Genomic DNA, 23,035 nt, shown 5'->3' with positions numbered 1-23,035 from the left:
GCCGAAAGCTTCCCGCTCCAAGGTTTGTTTTATTTACACTGTTTTTGAGGACAGAAATTGAAGCTCCATGCCCAGATTAAAGAGAAAATAAAATTAATGTGGAAAGGAGTTCTGAGAAAAATATAATTTTAAGAACAAAAGAATGAAAGGAGGAAGGTAGACAAAGTCTTGCCTGTTGTTACTTATGTGGATGCATGTGTACTGTCCTTGAGATTATTTTTTGTGTGTTTCTTGAACCTGAAAAGAAAGCTGTTTGTATTGTGTTGATGCTTTGTCCTCTTTTTTTTTTTTTTGCCTCATGCAACAGGGTAAGAGTAATTTCATTTAGCTATGCTTGGGTTTTCAGCATCGATCTGTTAGCCGAGTGAATCCGACTGGTCAAGCGTGTGGTGGAAGAGGAAATTCTACCTGATGAGCAGAAAGAAGGACAAATATGTGCTTTAACTCCACTTCACATTCACTTATTGGCCTTTGCCACAAACATCCCATATGAATTCACATAAAGCCTGCAATGGAGAATTTTAACATTTTCTGTATATCATTTATTCTAAAATAGTTTTCTTTTTAACAGTTATTATTATTACTATTATTATTATTTATCAAGTCATCCATGCAGAGATTTCACTGACAGATCAACACAAGTAGAAATGTAGAAGGGAATGTGAAGAGCTTTTAGAAGCCAATTCAGTGTGTATGTATGTATGTATGAGTGAGTTAGTCCACATTGTGAGTGACATTTCACTGATCAGATACCACACAAGAGTGACAGTGAATTGAGCCTTTCACAATAAAGTGACAGTTTAAAGGAGTGCTTCCTTTCTCACCATATCGCCCAATAAATTCTTCTCCATCACTTTTTCTTTTGCTGTTTGCTGTCTCTGTGTGCCTGTGTGAGTTTTGAGCAATACTGAGAGTAAGCAGATAAGAATGACTGCTTCGTGTTTTGTTTTATTTTAGTTTAGTTGACAGTGGCTAAAAACATTGGTCAACCATATTTTCTCTATTGGCACAGTTCTGTACAATATATGTATAAATATATTTAAATGCACATTTTACTGTTGTTTTCAGCTCTTCTGAGATTAACCAATGAATGCATACATATGTCATGCAATATGAAAATTTGAAGCCAAAATTAACAAGCGTGTTCAGGGAAAGTTACAATGAGTCATCAATGAGGGACTTCATGATGAGGGACAGAGTAAACAAGTCAACTGACAAGAAATGGATGAAATCTTTTTTTTTCATAAGCATATCCACTATAAAAAAATTCAGTCCAAAAGGAAAGGCATAGGAGAGATTGATACCTCAGGGCAGAGGCATTTTTATTCTTTCATTCTATTTTTTTTAGCATTAGAATTTGAATTGTTCCATACAAATATAAAGCATGGGGTGAGTTCACTAAATAATTGTTTCACTTTTGCATGCTGTATCTCAGGACAAAAACACTGTGTTTAGTTTGACCAGCTAAATGTGCTGAAATAAATGTAAATTGAGACATTATTATTATTTTATGCACAAAAACATCTTGTTGCTATTACTGCAAAAACAGACAATACAGAATTTATTTTAAGATTTAGCTTCTGTACATTTACTATTGAACATGGCAACAGTAATTTGTCAAATGATGATCAAACAATGGAGAAGAGCATTTTTTTTATCAAATATTAATTCATGTCCTAGTCACATTTTCTTGCTTAAATAAACATTACTTACACTATCAGAAAAAGAAAAAAAAAGTTTTATATTTTTAAGTTAACCGTGTAATCAATATTGTATTTATTAATGCGAAGTATGAATCTAATCAAGTTAGTGTTTTTAAGCATTTAACATTCCAAAATAATAACTCAAGGCAGTAACGATTTAAACAAAATATTTTACTTATGAACTTATTGTCACGATTGCCTACTGTGAGGAGCGAGGAGACGAGGGATACTCACAATCAAAACTCTTTAATAAACACACCAAGGGTAACACAGGGCTGGCTGGAGACACACGTAGCACAACATGGACGTTCAAGACCCAACAAGGAAACACGGGGCAGACTACACTTTAAATACAACATAAAATGAGGGTAATTGATGAGACACAGGTGGATCAAATGACTAATTAGACTAGGGAAAAACTAGGTCACTGGGAGTACATGGGGAGGAAAACAAAAACACTGACAGTCCATGGGCGTGACATATTGCCCCCCCCTCCCGGAAGGCACGTCCTCGTGCCGTAGAAACAACATAGGGAGGGCTGGGTGGGAACTTGGGAGGAGGCTTACCTACTGTGAGGAGCGAGGAACGAGGAGACAAGGGATACTCACAATCAACAGTCTTTAATAAACACACCAAGGGTAACACAGGGCTGGCTGGAGACACACGTAGCACAACATGGACGTTCAAGACCCAACAAGGAAACACGGGGCAGACTACACTTTAAATACAACATAAAATGAGGGTAATTGATGAGACACAGGTGGATCAAATGACTAATTAGACTAGGGAAAAACTAGGTCACTGGGAGTACATGGGGAGGAAAACAAAAACACTGACAGTCCATGGGCGTGACATATTGCCCCCCCCTCCCGGAAGGCACGTCCTCGTGCCGTAGAAACAACATAGGGAGGGCTGGGTGGGAACTTGGGAGGAGGCTCGGGAGGAGGACGGATACCTGGGAGGGGGCCGGCAGATAGCGTCCCTGGTGGAGACGATGGAGGAAGGAGCCAGGGAGGAGACCACAGCGACTTGGAGCAGGAGGAGCCAAACGGGACCCAGGCCACAGCCATAACGGCAACCCACGGTGGAGCCGAAGGAGAGAGGAGCCATGGTGGAGGAAAGGCTGACGACTCCAGGGGGCCAACCAACGGCAGCAGAGCAGGTGGAGGAGGAGCCTGAGGCAGAGATGGAGAGCCAATGAGCCAGGGTGACGAGGAGGATCCGGAGGGCCGAGGTGGAACAGATGTCTCAGGTGACCGATGCGGAGGCGGGGATCCGGAAGGCCGCGGTGGAGCCGGAGCGACAGAGGACCGAGGAGCAGCAGAAGGGAAGGAGGAGCCTGACGGAGCCGGAGGGATGGAGTGATGAGGCGCAGCTGGAGGAGTGGAGTCCCGAGGCGACGGATGGTCGACGAAAGCCCAAGGCGGAGCCGGAGGGACGAGGGAACCCGGTGGAGCCAGTGGACTGATGGGCCACGGCGGAGAGGAGGGAGCTAGGAGCCATGGTGGAGCCGCTGTGTCGACAGGCCGAGGCAGAGTCCTGGACTCAGAGGCTGGAGGTGGAGGCCAGGGATTCTCCAGCCACGACGACGATGGAGACTGGCAGACCCACGGAGCTCGCACCGTACCGATGGTGGGCTGAGGGCGAGCAGAGGGGCTGTCAGACGACCGGAGGAGGCAGGAGCAGGAGGTTGGGTGGGCATTTTTGAGCCACCGGGCTCTCAGGGCTGCCCTTGGGAACAGAAGCCCTCTCCAGGCTGGACGCGGGAACAGAAGCCCTCTCTGGGTTGGACTTGGAAACAGGAGCCCTCTCTGGGCTGGGGAACAGGAGCCCTTTCTGGGCTGGGCGTAGGAGCAGGAGCCCTCTCTGGGCTTAACTTGGGAACAGGAGCCCTTTCTGGGCTGGACGTGGGAACAGAACTGACAGAGGGCTCCGATGAAGGAGGGAGGAGAGGGGGCAGATCAGCATATACATCCATGAACTCTCCCTTGAAGTCCAGCAGTCCTAGATCCACATTCAGCTCATCCTCAGCCATGGTGCAGGGGGCGGAGCTCCTCTCCGCGATCTCGCAGTCCATAGCTTTTTCCCTCGTGCTGAGCTCTGTTGCCGGCTCTCACACCTGGACTGACGTCATGAACAGCCCCGGCTCCACGGCGATCCTCAGGTCTTTCGCTCCATGCGGCGGTGGCTCGTTGGTCGCGGCGGTTTCGGGCTCTCCATCAACAGTGGGCTCGGGCTTGAGCTCCGCACAGCAAGGTGATGGTGGGCTGGGCTCTGGATCCGGAGTGGAACTGGCGAGATCCTCCTCGGAACAGACGGTGAACAGGGATCCGTTTCTCGCCAGTATCCACTCCACAAAGGCGGCAAAATCCGCTCGAGGGCCATCTTCGGACGACGACAGAAAACAAAACACTGAATAAAACGCAGAAACAAAACGGAGGGGGAACACGCAGTTATACTTTTTGTCTAGGTCGAGTCTTCTTTCGCGATTGCCTACTGTGAGGAGCGAGGAACGAGGAGACAAGGGATACTCACAATCAACAGTCTTTAATAAACACACCAAGGGTAACAAAGGGGTGGCAGGAGACACACGTAGCACAACATGGACGTTCAAGACCCGACAAGGAAACATGGGGCAGACTACACTTTAAATACAACATAAAACGAGGGAAACTGATGAGACACAGGTGGATCAAATGACTAATTAGACTAGGGAAAAACTAGGTTACTGGGAGCACATGGGGAGGAAAACAAACACACTGACAGTCCATGGGCGTGACACTTATGTTCAGCTATTCTTTTTAATTGTTAACTTTTAACTATTTTTTTATTTTTCGGATCATCAGTCATCAAATCTCAGTAAATATTAGTCACAGACACAGAGATCTACTTTAAATTTCACCAAGTTGATTACTCACTAAAAACTCCCACAGATCATGTTTTCAGGCCCTTCAGGCCAAGTCTTTTCTTGACGTAACAAAGTGGTTATATCTAAGTGTTTGATTTGTTTACTTACTTTTTTTTAATGAGTCTTCCCATTAACGTCATTATATTGTTCATTCAGACTGATTCACGAATGTGGAACACGCACGAACACAAGAGGCACTTTTTTTATTGCAGGAACCAATCACAGCCAACCATAACCACTCATATCCAATCAAATCACGATGGAGGCATTGGCTCCTCTCACGTGACATTTCCCCATTCATTCTCAATTGCCCCCCAGCAAACTCACCACATGCTTTAGAGGGTCTGTTAAAACTCAATGGGCTCAGGGGTGCCAAGAGAGATGCAGACTCCTGTTGTAACTTTACCTGCTAGTGTTGCTGTTGGACAATATTTCTTTAGAAAAATGAGTGATTCATACACTTTTTAATGTTATATTTTGTAATATTTGTAATATTTTTTGTCATCCAATAATTTGAGGAAGGTACTGCCTCCCTTGCCTCCTCGGAGGAAACGCCCCTGCCAGGCAAACATCCAGATGTGTGTGTAAATAAGCACACCTTTTAAGAGCCTAAACCTGATTTGATCTGTTCCCACGTCCAGCCCAGAAAGGGCTCCTGTTCCCAAGTTAAGCCCAGAGAGGGCTTCTGCTCCTACGCCCAGCCCAGAAAGGGCTCCTGTTCCTGACTTTAGCCCAGAGAGGGCTCCTGTTCCTGACTTTAGCCCAGATAGGGCTCCTGTTCCTGACTTTAGCCCAGAGAGGGCTCCTGTTTCCAAGTCCAACCCAGAGAGGGCTTCTGTTCCCGAGGGCTTCTGTTCCCAAGGGCAGCCCTGAGAGCCTGGTGGCTCAAAAATGCCCACCCAACCTCCTGCTCCTGCCTCCTCCGGTCGTCTGACAGCCCCTCTGCTTGCCCTCAGCCCACCATCGGTACGGTGCGAGCTCCGTGGGTCTGCCAGTCTCCATCGTCGTCGTGGCTGGAGAATCCCTGGCCTCTGCCTCCAGCCTCTGATTCCAGGACTCCGCCTCGGCCTTTCATACACTTTTTAATGTTATATTTTGTAATATTTGTAATATTTTTTGTCATCCAATAATTTGAGGAAGGCACAGCCTCCCTTGCCTCCTCGGAGGAAACACTCCTGCCAGGCAAACATCCAGATGTGTGTTTAAATAAGCACACCTTTTAAGAGCCTAAACCTGATTTGCATAATTCCTTCTGTGTTGCTAAAACAACACAGACTATCAGCGGCCGGTTCATAATCATTGAATTCTCCTCATAATGTGGCAATGTGATTCTTAATGTATTCCTAATCTATACACCGCTACACATTTTACAGATTCTTCCAGTCATGGCGCACAGGCCTCTGTTAGTTGAATTATGTAGCAGGCATCATCACCCATGTAATAATGAGCTGTGAAAGATCCCAAGAGCTGTGACCTGTGCTTAATATCATGTAACACTCATTTACCAACAGGAAGAGTTCAAAGATCAGCCATCAGGAGGGGAGAACTCAATGTACTCGTATATCTTTTCAATACTAATGAATGAATTACATTTAGGTATAGTACAGGAAACGTCTAGTAGGTGAAATGCTACCAAAGTCCTATGTCAAACAATACAGATTACACATCACAACAGTTGCCTCAAGTCACAATTCATTCACACAATTCAATTCAGTCCATTATCGTGGTTTCATAAAACCCGAAATATCTGATCATTCTCCATAAAGTGATAGCTATTTACATCTCATACCTTATGTAAACACTTGCATTACCAAGGCAACGACTGACACATTTGTATTATGAGCTCTGTTAGCAGCCCCCCAGTGGAAAACTAAACTATGTCTATGGTGGAAAAACGGCTTTGGATAGATTCTGAAACATACAATATGTACGTATTGATAACATCCAAAACATAAACGTTATTATGCATATACAGCTACAGAAACATAAAATATTTACAAATGTTTTATATCACTACAGTTTTAAAGTTTATTCCTGTTTATCATCATGTAATCCTTTGAAATGAGTTGTCAGCAGAAGTCACACAGAAAAGAATGAAATGTTATTATTTCATATCTAGTAAATGAGAAAACTGCATTTAATAAATGAATGAATACAATACAATGATACACCAGTAAGTATGGTTTAGCATGGCACACGATTGGCTACTTTTATGGCGGCTTTGCAATATAACACCACAGTCTTGACAACATTCATTCATCACTGGATAACCTGCAGTCTATCCATATTTATCACTATTGCTCTACATTGATTTTTTTGCCATGTATTCATTTCAAGTTAAGAAAACAAACACCTATGACATATACAGTAGTTTAGCTCTATGAAGTGATTTTTATTTTTCAATTCTCAATGTAAGGCTGTTTGTTCTCCCAAGAGCACCCCAAAACCACATAAAACAGAATCCACGTTACATTAAACAGAATCTGAATCAAGTTGTATCACAGTGAAGATGAATCGTTACAATCGTAGCAGTAAAATCTGACTCAATATCTTATTACTGTGCTACAGATCTGTTGAGATTTTCAAACATCCACTCCACTGTATTCCCTGAAGTATACTGCACTTATTTACATTCCCCAACACTTTTCAACTGCACACATAATCTGAGACACTCGAGATGCTCTGCTAAACAGCACGCTCTCTAGTCGAGAAAGTACTGAGCTATAGGAGTCCCCAAAGTCTCTCCAAGCATTTTAGAATTATGTTTAATTTAAGGGGAAACATCCTTTATTTCTCTCTCTCTCTCTCTCTCTCTCTCTCTCCTTCTATCTCTTTCTCTAGCTCTAACTGTCTCTCTCTCTCAAGTCTCGCTCCTCTAAAGTCTTCTCCTCCAAAGGACTGATGAAGCCTGATTGTGACATCTGGGGAAATCAAAACACAGAGTCCTATGGTAAAAGAGCACACTTACACACACACACACACACACACACACACACACACACAAATGTGCACACACATGAAAGCACACTACATTCAATCCGTGATTCCTCTCAACCCAACTCTGAATGCTCGAGGAGTCATATTGAGCTCTCTTTCTCCCAGGCTGATAGCATTCTCTGCGGGCTTCCAGCGAAACTAGATTACAGCATTAATGGCAAAACTGTAAAATTGGTTTGATAAGAATCTGATGGAGACATGCACACACAAAAGTGAGTGTTTAAAAATATATACATAAATACTTAAACGTCCAGTAAAGAAGAAAAAAGTTAGGTTTTAAACAACACAGGCTCAACATAGGAAAAACAAGCCTCTACCTACATTTTTGCAAAATTCCAAAAACTCATATAGATTCACTTCACATGAATACTAGAGGCAGTAAACCACAAACAACTTTTATTCCTTTTTACACAAAATATGATTACAGGGTCAGATTATCGATTGTGTCACATTGCAGATTATATTGCATCACAAAACCAGCTCTTTTCTGATGCAGTAAACTTGCTTGGTAGAGTGTTGCATTTGCAATGCAAAGCATCCACATACTAGCGACAATAAAACAGTTTAAAGATTTATGGGAGCAAGCTAAGACGCATTTGTTGTATCAACCTCATACTTTGAAAACACAACTTCATTTTTGTTTCCAAGTTGTCAAAACGAGAAGATTTCAACCAATTAGACAACCAATCAGATTTGAGCTTACTAGGTCGAGTGAAAGTAAGTTCCAGTTTTGCCTGCAATACTACATCAGATGGGACTAATGACTAATCACAATGAGCTAGTAAAATGCTTTCGAACACATGGAAGAGAGCACACAAAATACTACTTATGCCTGTATTTCTTGCCTTTTCTAGAGCTTGGCATTACAGATCATCATCCATTTTCATTGTATGGAAAAGAGTAGTGTGAACACTAGTCATCAAAACTTCTACTTCAGTCTTCCACAGGAGATGAAAATTAGTAATAAGTTTGGAACAACATGAGGAATATTCATATATTCAAATAATTCATGTTTAGGTGAACGTTCATGCTTACAGTGATTTCTATAAATAAAATTTCCCATATCCACACAAACTCCTACCACGTACAACAGCAAACCTCACATGTACACACACTCATGACCTTTGTAGATGAAAGCCTGTATGATGGAAATGGTCTGGAATCTCTCATGGAAGTGCTTACACTACGCTTGACCTATCGACATTCGGCAAGTGAAATTTCCTCTCAGCGGAGCGTGACCTGATAGTCAGAGCACAAAGGCCGATGGTTTACGTCAGATCTACGTTTCCCACAAGGCCTATGAGAGAAGAACACTTCAATTTTTTTGAACAGCTCAGATTTTGAGATGTCTCTTTTAGCCTCTCCATCTGTGATTCCATCCCTCCCTTCCTGTTGTTTTCAGATCTTTGTCGAAAATGTCAGCTGGGATGGGTCTTGCCGAGCAGAGTTGGTGTTTAATAAGCACCCTGATTCGCTCCCATCTGTTGGTGAATGTGAAGATTCTGTTTGGGCTGTAGGGTACTGGACGTGCTATTGATTTTGCAGTATCAATTGATAACTGGTGAGGAAGTGTGAAGGGGAGAATGATGAAAACAAAGAAAGGATTAAAGATTTTCTCTCCACTGAAATGGTGCTGATGATCAGCCAGGGGATCTGTGGACCTCTTTCAGAACCAGCTCTCATTTACTCTGACCTGGAAACCAAAGGATGATGTAACTGACTGTGTTATTACATAGTAACATATCACAAAGGAACAATGCAGACCAAAAAATTTGGTTACAAGACCTACTGCTAGTTTTGAGAACATGTTCAAGTAATCTTTACTGCCATAATGCGATGCTCTTTGATGCCAGAAGATATTTAAATACAAACTAAACAAATTGAAAAAAAATTGTACTCCAGAACAACAGAAAAAATATATATTTTTTCTCAAATTATATTTAAATTGAATCAATCCTTAAATTTTATTTTAATATAAAATAAAAGTGCATATTATATTAATCATATTATTTATCATAAAGAGCATACTAGATATATTTTCTTTATACATAAGCAAAACATGTTATAAATATATAATAATTTTTGGCTTCTTACAACTTACAATTTTTACCATAAACAAAATATAATATAAAATCTTTGTATTTTTAATTTAGTTTATTTACTATAAATAAAGACAGGAATGTTCTCTTAAAAGTACATAAATGTTCATTGTAATGTCTTTTTAAATTATGCAATATGTTTTCTGTTATCCACCAAAAAGCTAGCCAATATGTGTTCTGAACATCAACACTCTGGGTCAAGTGAAAATACTATTATTATTATTATAATTATTTATTTATTTATTTTTATTTTTATTTTTTTGCTTTTAAACAAACTGAGAAAAAAATGCACTTCAAATAAATGACACAGTCATTTCACTTTTTCAGTCTATATATAGAAAAAAATTCATAGCAATCAATTAATACATGATAAAACTTTACTCACTTTGGATATTACACTGTGTACACTCTAGCAACCGCAATGAATAGGGAAGATCAGTGATTCCTACAAAACAAGGTGAAGTTGGTGTAAATAACACGCATTCATCATTCCCTTCATAATGTGGCAAATCTCAGTTTGAAAGACTTTTTGAAACTTCTTCAAGAAGTGGCCAACAAGTGTCAAAAAATGTACTGGCATGCACCTCATGGCTCCAGAGAACTGCTAACATTCTAAACGCCAATCCCACATTTAATATGACATTACAGATTGGATTTATAGCATATCAGCAGAAATTCCCAAGACTACCTAGTCAGAGTGAAAGAACGACTTTCCGATATCTAGCCCTTTGGCTTTGCATCCATATTGATTTCTTGGAGCAGATTTTAAATCATGTTTCTGTAGTGAACATAGGCCTGAGTGTACATACCCTACAGTGAGATTATTCAAATTTATCAAGATGAATTATTGACTGAATCATAGAACACTGTGGGTCTGTCTGTGATTCTGACTGTTTCTTATACAAAGAACATTCTTCAAAATGCACATCAAGTTTTGTATTCATTACTGAAACACACACACAAAAAAATGGAATTCCAATAATTCAATCCCACCAATCAAAGCACCAAGTCTGACGTAAGAATATGCTATGTATATTTTCCTGCAGATTCACATCAGTGTTTTAATATTCCTGTCTTTGTGTTCCTAGTCTTAACAGATCAGTGTATTTGGCCAAATGTACATTTCCGACTTTAGCTCTATTTGCTTAGAATCTTTGCTTAAAATCTCCAACACTATTGGCCAGCAATGGTATCTTTGGTTCAATTCACACACATATAAAGTGTTGTCTAGTTAATATGCATACTTTAAATGGCCTTGAGCTTGAAAAATACTCTACATAAAAATCTTTCCCAGGTCAGCCAAACATACACACCCATACATATGCGACATGAGCCGCTTCATAACCCAGGAACAGAACATTTTTACCCACTGATAGAGATCTTCAACTCAGCCAAGCTGAGAACGAAATCTTGTGAACTGAAATGGAATTACCATTTGCTTCATCGCTTGCAACTCTGCCTCTAAAAGCAATTCCAATGCAACTCCTGCTGTGGAGCCAGCCGGTCTAGTACTTGCTGTATTCGCTGCCAAGAGTTTGCAGTTGCCCCTATCTTAACTAATTATTTCTTTCTCTCATTTAAGAATGAATATTTGATTTTTTTATATTTACCACTAGTCCCTCCCAAGTTGCTCCACAGTAAAACATGACACGTTCATCTAAAAGAGTAATTTCAATTCTGTGCATCAGTAAATCTCCATTTACTCTTTTGCTCCTGTTCGGTAATCCTCCAACAGAGCTGCAGAACCTTCAGTTATCTCAGCGCCAAGAAAAAGAGCTTTAATATTCATCATATTCTAACATTTTCTGCGCTTCCAGTGCTTTTGTGCTGCCCATCCTCTTATTCTTTTATTTTTGGTCTCATCGAATGGTGCAGCTTAGCTCCTATGTATACGGCTGATCCTCCTGCAGTTTCATTGGCCGTTTCCACACCTGCAGTGATTCTCTGCCGTGAGACCACCGCTGCAAATTGCAACTGCTCCTGTTTTATATCCCTATGGCACATCTCAATCCTCAGGACCATTGCCATACACATTGTACAAAACAAAACTAATCTGTTATAATCTAACATGTATTATTTACACTTACTGAGCTAAGTCTAGAAACTGACCCATTACTGTCTTAAAGTTAATCTCAAAGATTAGGAAAACAAGGCTATTTTCCCCCTCATAATGATACTAAAATAAAGTATTCTGATCTTTTTTATACACATATAAAGGATCACTAGACAGTTAGCTTTGTTGTTTGGCAAACCAAAATTTTAACCTCAATCATATAAGAGGATGTGGGAAAAAGTTTGACACGGTATCCATAAAGGTGCACTTAAAATGGTAACCTAAAAATGGTAACATATAACCCTATAACCTAACCCTAACGCCAAAGTTGTTTTTTTTTTGTTTTTTTTCTGAGAGTGAACCTACTCAGCTCTCGGCAAGGACTCGTACTTGAACGAGCTGATCTTAACTACAACACAACACCCATTTTGTTTGGTGGGACTGTATAAACAATTCTGATCTTTTTGTGGAAGTTCGTTTTAGAAAATCGCATTTGGGGTGTAGAAAAAAACATTTCAACATGTTTAGCTGGCTTTCTATAATTCAGTTGGAGAAGCTTCCTACAGAGAATCTCAGGGTGCTGTATCAGTTTACGGGGTTTTGAAGTACACGTGTTGTGTTGTTTAAGGTAGCTGCTGGAAGTTTACATGACTAAAAGGAGGTCAGTACAGACTAGGTGTGTAGAAGAACAGTATAGAGATTTCAAAATGCAGCTGCAAACTGAGTTCCAGAGCAGGTAATGTGTATCAGTGGTTACAGGATGAGTATTATCAACAATACGCAAAGAGTTTTGCTTTGCCCTGTCTCAGAAAAAAAAGGATGGAAATCCCTCCAACATTGCTTATCGAGGTTTACTGACTGCCATGAGAGAATAATAACTGACAACTATGAAATGAGTGCTTGTTGAGCAGATTTTAAATGGGAGATGCTGTTTGGTTGTGCCTTGAAGCTTGGCAAACCTTTGAGTGTGGCTATGATCACTGATCCAGAGAAAGATCAGAGCAGAGGTTCGCCTGAATAACTGAAGAGAGTAAAATGGATTCACGTGGGTTGATGGTAGCAATTAAAACTAGACCATGTTGCACAGGAGGTTTTTGTTCAAAATGTAGTCTAGTGGAGAGTAAAAACGAGCGGAAACAAGAGGCAACACCATGGCCAAGGCCTCAAAGTACAGCTTATACAAGGATGGAAGTACAGACACAAGGGGTTCAAAGATACCAAAGGTAAATAGAATTGGAGCCACTTCTGCTTGCAAAGGCAGTATAATATTAAGCTCTACCCAGGGACAAACCTGTAGGTGGGCAAATAGAAACAGTATGAGGACACAATGGGGATTGAGGGAAAGGATTGTAATAGGTACAATATAACTGGGAGATCAAGACTTTGGTGGTTGTGAGTGTTGAGCATCATACAGGGGATGAAAGACAGATCCAAGCTCATTGAAAAAAAAATGTAACTGAGAAGAAATTTCTGCAAAATAATACAACGTTGCTTCCAGTGTTGGGGGTAACGCATTACAAGTAACGCAAGTTACGTAATCAGATTACTTTTTTTTCAAGTAACTAGCATTACTGTTAAATTTACAACAAAATATCTGCGTTATGTTTTGAAATAACACTAGTTATTTTGTTTTCCCATTTATTCACTGACACCTCTCCTGTCCCTGTGTTGAGAGAAATTGGGAGTCAGGTGCAGAGGAACTTCCTTCAGCCTTCACTTTTGGTGTGAAAGGGCCTTTACAGTTGCCAAAAAATAACCTTTGGGTTCTTGTTATTAAAAACAAATAAGCAAGTCCAGCCCAGGTGACAAAAAGTAATGCAAAATAAAGTAATGCATTACTTTCCATAAAAAGTAACGCAATTAGTTACTTTTTATGGAGAAACGCAATATTGCAAAGCATTACTTTTAAAAGTAACTTTCCCCAACACTGGTTGCTTCTTACATGTTTTTCAACACTTTCAAAGTGAAATGTCTTATGAGTGATTAATACTATACTACATTTGAAAATAATGCATTACCTACTTTAAACCCTATCCTAAACCTAATTTGATAGTGTTAACAAAAACAAATGTGAGGTTGCAACACATTTGCTAAAGAAAACATGCCGTTTTAGCTTGCTTCTACAAGTCTTTGAGCTCTTTTAGTGTGACTGGTGTTTCACTGGACTGTTTTACTTATTTTACAATGTGAGAAAAGGCATATGGAGCTGGTTATGTGATGCAAATGTCAAAATGTATTAGTTTAGAAATCACGTGCTATGGTAAAAAGTGTTCTGAGGTCAAAACATAGTGTTGTGCAAAAAACATGCAAAAATACGTCTCTTAATTATCTGCCCTGTAATTATAATTTGTGTGAAAAGGAATAAAAGTTGTTGGTATTTTACTGCCTCTAGTGTTCATTTCAGCTGGAAATCACAGTGAATTGTACTGTACGTAAAGGTATGTTTTTGGAGTTTTGAAAAATGCAGGCAGAGGCACATTTTTCCAATGAGCCCATGATGAGAAATACTGTCATCATCACAACACATGAATATAAAGGTGCATATAAAGATGCACAAGGTGGAAAGGAGGCAGTAGGAAGCTTTTGAAGGTACAGTGCTGGCCTCTTAAACCTGGATTAGCAAGTCTATGCTGTCAAATGAATCTGAAAAGTTCTGTGGGAGGGTAAAAATGGTTAATGACAAGTGAGTATAAAAATGTCACACGGATACCTTTAACTGACGAGAACTGGACTACCATCACTCTGCTGTGTAGTAGTTTGCAGGAAAAAAGGATGTGGGCTGTGCTATGGCGGCCCACTGGACAGAAACCATAACACTAATTATTTGTCATTGCTGGAGAAACTCCAAACTCCTGGTAGTGCAAGCGACAAGTACCCCATAGCCTGGCTCCCCTCGTGTTTCTATTGGCAAACAAGAAAGACGCAAAACAAGGTAGCAAAAAACTGTGGTTCCATGAAGAATCTTTATCAGCAGATATACATTTTTGCAGACTTGTGGGTATAGGAGTAACATGGGAATGACCTGTTCTTACTCATCAGTTATGTTCCATTCACAATGTATTTCTTTGAACGACAGATACAGACTCGGTATCACTGAAGCTAAGCGACCACAACAGAATCAGGCATTTTCAAAGGTCTTCAGAGTGTTTCAGTGGACAGTGATATAACAACACACTGTATGTCTTTAGGAACAACCTTGAAACATGAGATATGAACTTTAAGCTTTGTGCTCAGCATATAAACAAATATAGATGGCTGTGAGATGCTATCCTTTGTCTCTCAAGGTCACATATGTCCTTGATGAAGTAGGCCTCCACATGGAGGTCATGGAATCAGCACTGGAGCAAACGAATGGTCAGCACTACTGAAGGACAGCATACAGCCTTACTGATGGGAAACACTTGCCACTTTTAGTGTCTTTAAGACTTAGGTTCTTTTAATTCAATGTGCTTTTCCTGATTTGAAGTGGAAATTCCATCAAATGGAATCGCAATCGTAAAATATCAACTTAAGGTTCAACCAATGTTGTGAGTTTGAGGTGAAAAATGACATATAAGCGGGGTGTTTGGAAATGTTTTGCAGTTCTGTTTGATGCTGTAGAGGCATTATCCTTCAGAATACTGGCAATGACAGAACAAATTATAACTTATTTTAAATATTTGTTTAAATAAATATATAAATAAGAATATTGCATAGTGGTGCATATCTGGATAAAGATGCATTTGTGTTTTATGGTCTTATTTTTGATCATGGGGTTGAACTGAAAATGGAAATGGATTTACATATTATAATATTCTGCATGCAGCAAATGTATGAGCACTTTTAAACCATTTAGCTCTTTTTTTCCCCACTGTTGCTCTTGCACTCCTAACACAGTAGGGAGAAGGACTTTTCATGTTTTGATAGCCTGGTTGTGCTCATTAAGAATGTGCCCTGATGAATTGTATTGTTTTTGACCAGACAGCTCTTTGTTTTGATTTTGTTTATGTTGTATTATGACCCGATCAGCTCTCTCTGTGGCACATCCTTGTTAATATTCGCTAATGAGATAATTGTTAAAGGCAATGCAGCTCTGTCTCTGCTGCATTTCTTCTCTCAGATGCAACTCAATTAAATATGCATATAGTCCACTAAGCTAACCAAAACCAAAGCAGTTATCAAAAATACTGAAGCTACGAAATACAAAAAATTACTAAATAGCTATTTAGCTATTGGCCTGCACGGCCTTGGTGATGTCAGTTGAAAATATGTTTTGGTTTCTCTTCAGGTGCAGCAAGTTATTATATTCTAATAAAAGACTAAAATGCTGTGTAGAATAAGAGCAGACACTTGTGTTGTTAAGAATGTCCAAAGTGTCAATATTTTAAAGCGTGATAAATAAAAAAATATATCTAGAACATCATTATAGACTTTCTCACTTCTATCTTATTCTTAACATTAACGCAACATTATTCTGTAACATTTTCTCTTGACATTAGAAGTTTATTGTGATTGCAAAGAAAGGAAAAAAAACTAATATGAGTCAGGACATTAAGAGCTAATTAGCCTTCCCTCATTCCCTCAAAAAAAGCAAGAGCTTACAAACAACATTACATACTACACTGAAATAATGGTAACCTATAAATTATGTGGATTAATTGGTTTTATTCATGTCAGAAATATTACTTGACATCACTGAGCGCACCTAAATAAATGAATTATACCAACAAAACTCATTTCATGCATTAAATCAGGTAGAAATAGCTCTTTAAGATAACAAGTTACCACGTTTTACAGTGTACATGTTCTCCTTAGAAATGTTATTATTTCACTAAAATGCATTTCCATTTAAATATCTGCATGTAAATGTATCAAACGATTTGAAATAAAAGCAGCATTTGTTAGAAATAAATATAAAACGTCTATCCAGACGTGGAGTGAATTGTGTGTGAGAGTGAGAGAAGGGCAGCTGAAATCACAGAGGACGGTGGGACAGTGGCTGAGAGCCAGATGTTGTCACAGACAGCTGCTTCCTAATGCAGGGATGGAGAATGTGATGACACATACAAAAGACAGTAGCGCTCGTTCAGTTTTCCCATCTCCCCATCATCCAACATCATCTCTGCGCAAGAAGAGGAGACCTCACTTGTCCTACACGGCTATGGATATGATATAATAACGTAGAGGACGCAGATACACAAACCTGTGCCACTTACACACCCACAAGAATAATATCTCAACAGAACTAAGAGAAATGCAATCTACCGCACTATTTTTATGCACACACACAACATCCAAGCGCTCAGCAGTGAATATCAGTGTATAATGAGAAACAAACCAACATGAACAATAACAGCAATAACAAGTGTAACATATATGTGACCCTGGACCACAAAACCAGTCATAAGGGTCAATTTTTCGAAAAGCTGAATAAATAAGCTTTATAAATAAGCTGAATAAATAAGCTTTCCATTGATGTATGGTTTGTTAGGATAGGACAATATTTGGCCGAGATACAACTATCTGAAAATCTGGAATCTGAGGGTGCAAAAATATCAAAACATTGAGAAAATCGCCTTTAAAGTTATCCAAATGAAATTCTTAGCAATGCATATCACTAATAAAAAATTAAGGTTTATTATATTTACAGTAGGAAATTTACAAAATATCTTCATGGAACATGATCTTTAATTAATATCTTAATGATTTTTGGCATAAAAGAAAAATCTATAATTTTTACCCATACGATGTATTTTTGGCTATTGCTACAAATATACCCCAGTGACTTAAGACTGGTTTTGTGGTCCAGGGTCACATATGTGCATCTCTGCCAGTTAAAATTGCTGTTAATATTTTTAACAATCCCATGGCAAATAAATGTCTAGTTAAATGAAAAAGTGGAAGATATGATACGATTCTAGAGAAGGCATATTCTTTGCGATATTTAAAAACATGCAAACATTCTGCAGTTATGTGTTCGCAACACCAACAAACTCTATAGGGTAAATACACACAGGCTGCTTTCTTACACAATCATGTGCAAAATGCGTTCTAACAATTAAAGCGCAAAAGCTGTGAATGTTTGTTTGCAGGCTTCAAATAATTCCCTTGTGGCACGAAGCGTACTTACCCATTTCGCTAATTGCAAACCATGCACAGTATAATGATAAACTAAATTTGGAAAATCTCTCCATTATGTTACATTAGTTCCACAGTTTAAGGCAGCATCTGAGGAAAGCAGTTATGGAAACAGGACTTGAAGGCTAAATTTTGCTGGTGTGTGTGATTATGTGATGCGTTTTCAGTTTGTGCTGGTGTCCTGGAGTGAGAAAAACAGCTTATTACATCACATAATTAAAGGAAGCCCTGGGCTATGCAATGGGAATCCCTGAGGTGCACTTGACATTATTTGATTGTATTGATTGAGACTGGAATAGGAGCCCATCAGACAGGCCTCACCCCAGAGAGCAACAGCCTTTGATACTAATCTGCTGATGTTTTTTTTTTTGTTTTTTTTTATATTTCCTCTCGCAGAGAAATTTCCTCTTTCATTGTTGACCATAATAAGACTGACGCAAACATGTTCGCTCCTATTAAAACTACAACTCTATTAAGAAAGCGCCTGTGACTCAGTTCTGGGAGGTGATGCTGAGCTTGGATGGCCTTCCTCAAAGCATTCATTAAATGGTTACTAATAGCAACATGCAAGAGAACATCTATGCAGTGAAAGCCTACACTAAATCATGTCTAACTTTTTCTATGATGCCTAAAATATTAATCATAGCAAATGTCACAATAGCACAGTGCAAAACTGAAATGCACAGTTGCCTAATACACACTCTGTATCCTACTTGTCAGTATTCTCTGCACTGAAAGACAAAAAAAATGGTAACCTAAAATGGTAACATATGTATTATATGGTTTTATTCAAGTCAAAAATATGAATTAAAATGACTGATACATTAGGTTAATCAGACAGAAATAGCCTTTTCAAGGTAACAATTGCAGGTTACCAATGTTTACAATGTGTGACTTTTAGTGTAACCTGAACACTAGAATAGAATAGAATAGAATGTATCACCTTAGGCAAGAACGGAACAAAATATGTCATTGCAATACTTCACAGCCAAGATTGTCCTCCTCATGAAACATTCAGAAACAATATGAAACAAGATAATATGCAACAACAAGAGAAGATGCAATATGCAACAGCAAATTGTACAGGGGTTTTGCATCACAACCTGTACGCAACTTTTGCATGTGTGATTGGGGCTCAAAAAGTTCTGTGTTTGGAAAAGTAGCGTTCTCTACTTTTAAGTTAAGGTAAGATAGCATCTCTCATTCAACATCCAAGCTTTAGATGAAATGTTACTGCAACACTAAAACAACAGCAAGCGCTTCGCGGCGAAAACGGAAAAAGGCGCCCTGTAAATGTGTTTTAAAAGGCTCTTACCGAATCTTAACACATGTGGCATCCCGTGAGAATATCCCACACACAGTAAGAGCAGCAACAGCCCAAGCCATCTCTGATGAGTTACCAGAGGAGAGCACATCTTCACGATGCCTGCGATACACTGCATGTCATTCCCCTGGATGGATCGTAAGATTCCCACTTATTTCTGCTTTGGAGGTGTTTTTTGTCAGCGATGTGATCACGGCATGGTCACTGAGACAGAAGAGGACACTCCATATCAGCGATGCTCCGCATGTCCGTCTCACTGCGCAAAGGAGCAACCTTCCGACCGGGCGTCCATGTTAGAGATGGGAAATCCAGGAGAAATCCATGTACGGGTGGCCTGAAAGAGCGGAGCAATACGAGAATGAGTGATGAGAGCTAGTGTAGCGGATAACTTGACGTGCAGAAGGCAGGAGCGGCAGCGATGAGAGCAGACTGCTCATGTAATGCTGTCTACTGCACTGCTGCACTCACACTGACGTCGCGCCGAGAGCAACGCGAGCGCAACACTGACCGCTCACAACATCCATGTCCTACTCTAACATGCTTCACATCTCAAAGCGAATGCTGTGCATGGATGTAACATCTCTGTTCATGGATAACATATTCACATGATGCTTCAGGCGCAGCCGTTCGTCCGTAAGCTCTCTGCTTTGCCCGCAGCCTACTGTCTCATGTATTTCATACAAGATTTTTTTTTTTTTTCACATAGTTTCATAAACAAATGATTGCAGTTGCATTAGACGAAAAACAAACCCTACAACGCACGTGCTTTCGTGTAAATGTTGAAATGGCACTTGTTTATTTATGCTTTTTATATATATATATATATATATATATATAACTGCTCTCGTAAACTGCGATTACTTTGCAAATAATAATAATAATAAATGGCCTAACCGTTTTGGGGGGGAAATCATTACTGCACATAGATTAGCTACAATAAAACTATGATAACTTGAACACACACTCTCTATATATATATATATATATATATATATATATATATATATATGACGACAGCTGCGGCTATATGGTGCTCTTTGAGGTCTGCGGGCCTTTAAAACCAGGAAAGGGCCAAATGAGGACGAGCCCTGTGCAACTTAAATTAAAAAGACCTCGATTGTGCCGCTACTTTCAAAATAGGCTTAAGATGTGCACTAGAATAGACTGCCTTGAGCTCATGTGAGCGCTGGTGGCTTTCAGCACCACGGACAGCGACGACAGAGGCTCCTCAATCCACTCTACTGTATTTCATCAGTGTCCGCATTCACATCGCTTTGTACGGAATCAGCTGCCATCACCTCACAGCTGCAGGAACACACACTCTTTTATCCTTTCAGATAGACCATTAAGATTGTGTTTTCTTCCAAGAAATGTCCGAGTATTGTATAAAGGCCAAACCAATAAAATGCAAACGTAATGAATACACCTTGTGTGTCAATTTAAGAGGTGTGTTCTATGGTTTTAATTTTCTGCAAAAATACGGAAAGAATAATTAATTAATCTTATATTTTTAAGAAAATAGTAAAAATGTATTTTATTTCATAATGATAAATTGTGAATTTGTGTGTGTGTGTGTGTGTGTGTGTGTGAGTGTGTGTGTGTTTTCACACCATATGATGATCCGCTAACTAATCACTCTGGCAACTCATACAGTATGAAACGTCATGTTTGCTGTGTATAGTCTAAGTATATACGTTATTTTACCCATAGTTTTGCTTTTGGATTTCTTTCACGTGTGCGTTATATGTGTTTATCTGCTCAAACGTCCAGAAGATCGTTGTTAAAGTCTGAATTGAAATGTCTCTCCATAAGTGATGGTTCCCACAAAAGTCATTCAAGTGATGATAAAAGACTCATCAACAGCAGTGACACACTATTTCCTGGCAAGGGCATATTTAATAACTTAGTGATGCTTCTTTCAACCTCTCAACAGACATAACGTGCATGTGGATTTAGAGAAAGAGAAGGGGTTGGGGGGGGGGGTTGGATCGGTGCATTTTAAACTAGGATCGTGCAGTCGAACCCGGGGTCTCAATATGCTTTATTAACTTACAAGTCACCATACGCCTCTTTGTAATTAAGGTGGACGAGAGAAAAAAAGGTATCATAACACCACAACGGTTTTTTTTTTTTTTTTGGCAAGGACATACAGAGTTCAGTGTAATTGTTGCCTCAGTAATTTTTTTTAGGTTAAAAAAGAAGCACATGCAGCAGTCACATCAGATCAACTGTTCCGTCCCAGCTGTGAAATTTAATCTGAACTTTAGTCGTTTCGATGTCTAAATTAGATCATTTAAAAGCAACGTAAGAGCCGCTAAAAGTGTGGTGACGGTGAAGATAAATGTCCTTACCTCAGTTGTTGAGAGCAGCTCAGGCTGATGAAGTGTGAGTACAGTGGGAGCAGTAGTTCATGTGTTCAGATGGAGGAGCAGCTCGGCTCTGTGGAGGAGACACGCCTCCTGTCGGACGAACACAACTCCCCGCTTAAAGACACAGCTTGCGCTGCGCTATAATTCAAAATAAGTGTTTAATCGATATATACTTGGAATATATCATTTAAAACGTTTATAAAGCAAGGTAACGCTGGATTTAACGTATGCTTTCAGCTGCCATTTCACATTAATCGGAGACGGCAAAAGAAATTATTCTTATTCTCAAAAAGACTTTAAACACAAGAAACGTGAGCCATGTGTTGGAACGGCTGCTATATTAGGCATATAAACAACACTGCGGATGGAATTTAGGTGACTTTAAATTTTATAATACCGAACTGAATTGAGGTATAAAAATAAAGTTAGAGAGTTATTACATTATTATGTATTATAATAACATAAAGATCGTGTTAAACCACAAAGAAAGACTAAACTAAAATATTGCCATAAAACGCTACGATATGCTAAATAAGAAAAATATTAAGTTTTTTTTATTTTATTTTTTTAACCAATGAGATGGGTTCACAAAGGGAATTATGGGAATTCCCTATTTTCCATAAGTTTGAATCATTTTTCTTTATCATTTTAAATATACATTTCATACTTTCATTACAATAAATAAAACATTTAATATGTTCACACTTGTAAAAAAAAATAGACTGCAGCAATTAACATTTTGTCAGAACCTCTGGTACATTACATGCTATTTTGTTTAGTTGTCTGTTCGTAGAGAATAATGTCGTGACTATCAATGTATCCAGAATTTATCCCCCCATCCCCACCACCTTTTTAATATAAATAAGCACCAGTCAAGCTGCGATATCAAATAGGACCACAGGGAGACGCCAAAAGACCACTAGACCTGCTGTCTTGATCTAAGCAGCATCTCTGTCACTGTCGGCAATCGGCATCCTCTCTGACTGACGGAGCGGGCGAGGGCGCAATCATCAAACTTATTTCAAAGGAAGTCAGCGCCACGGTCCTGACCGCATGACTGTCTTTACTGGGTGTTTTTAGGGAATATTTGTATTTTTTACATGCGATTGGATTAGCTATTCATGTGGTGGACTGTCATGATTTTCCTAATGCAGGACACTAATGAATGATGTGCATCAGAGGGGATTTAGAAGTGGGTATACGCAAAGCCGACTGATAAAGAAGGTGTTTCCTAGTTCCTCGCTCCTTGCCTCCCGAGAAGTGTGACAGAAGGACCGACCAAAACAGTAACTTCCGTGTTACCCCTCCGTTTTGTTTTCGTTTTCTCTCAGTGTTTTTTCTTTCCATTGTTCCCATGGATCCCTTCACTCGCCCCGAATTCCTCCTCCTCCTGCTGGAGCAGGGAGACAAAGCTCTCGAGGACCATACCAAACTGTTCCTGTTGGTCGCTAACATCACCAGCTAT

General features: G+C 39.5%; 1 protein-coding gene across 1 annotated transcript in view; it reads right to left on the bottom strand.

Moving 5' to 3' along the window:
- Window positions 1-19,704, bottom strand: part of grik2 (glutamate receptor, ionotropic, kainate 2) — a 233,981-nt gene extending 214,277 nt beyond the window's left edge. Inside the window, exon 1 of the mRNA XM_016553000.1 lies at window positions 19,193-19,704. Within this exon, the coding sequence (XP_016408486.1) occupies window positions 19,193-19,319 (127 nt within the window). The 5' untranslated portion in view covers window positions 19,320-19,704. The remainder of the gene's footprint in view (window positions 1-19,192) is intronic.
- Window positions 19,705-23,035: the final 3,331 nt, after the last annotated feature.

The sequence above is a fragment of the Sinocyclocheilus rhinocerous genome, unplaced genomic scaffold (genome assembly GCF_001515625.1).
Source record: "Sinocyclocheilus rhinocerous isolate Xijiao unplaced genomic scaffold, SAMN03320098_v1.1 scaffold1939, whole genome shotgun sequence".
Classification (NCBI taxonomy): domain Eukaryota; kingdom Metazoa; phylum Chordata; class Actinopteri; order Cypriniformes; family Cyprinidae; genus Sinocyclocheilus; species Sinocyclocheilus rhinocerous.
Note: the sequence above shows the minus strand (reverse complement) of the source record. Positions and strands in the feature narration are given on the sequence as shown.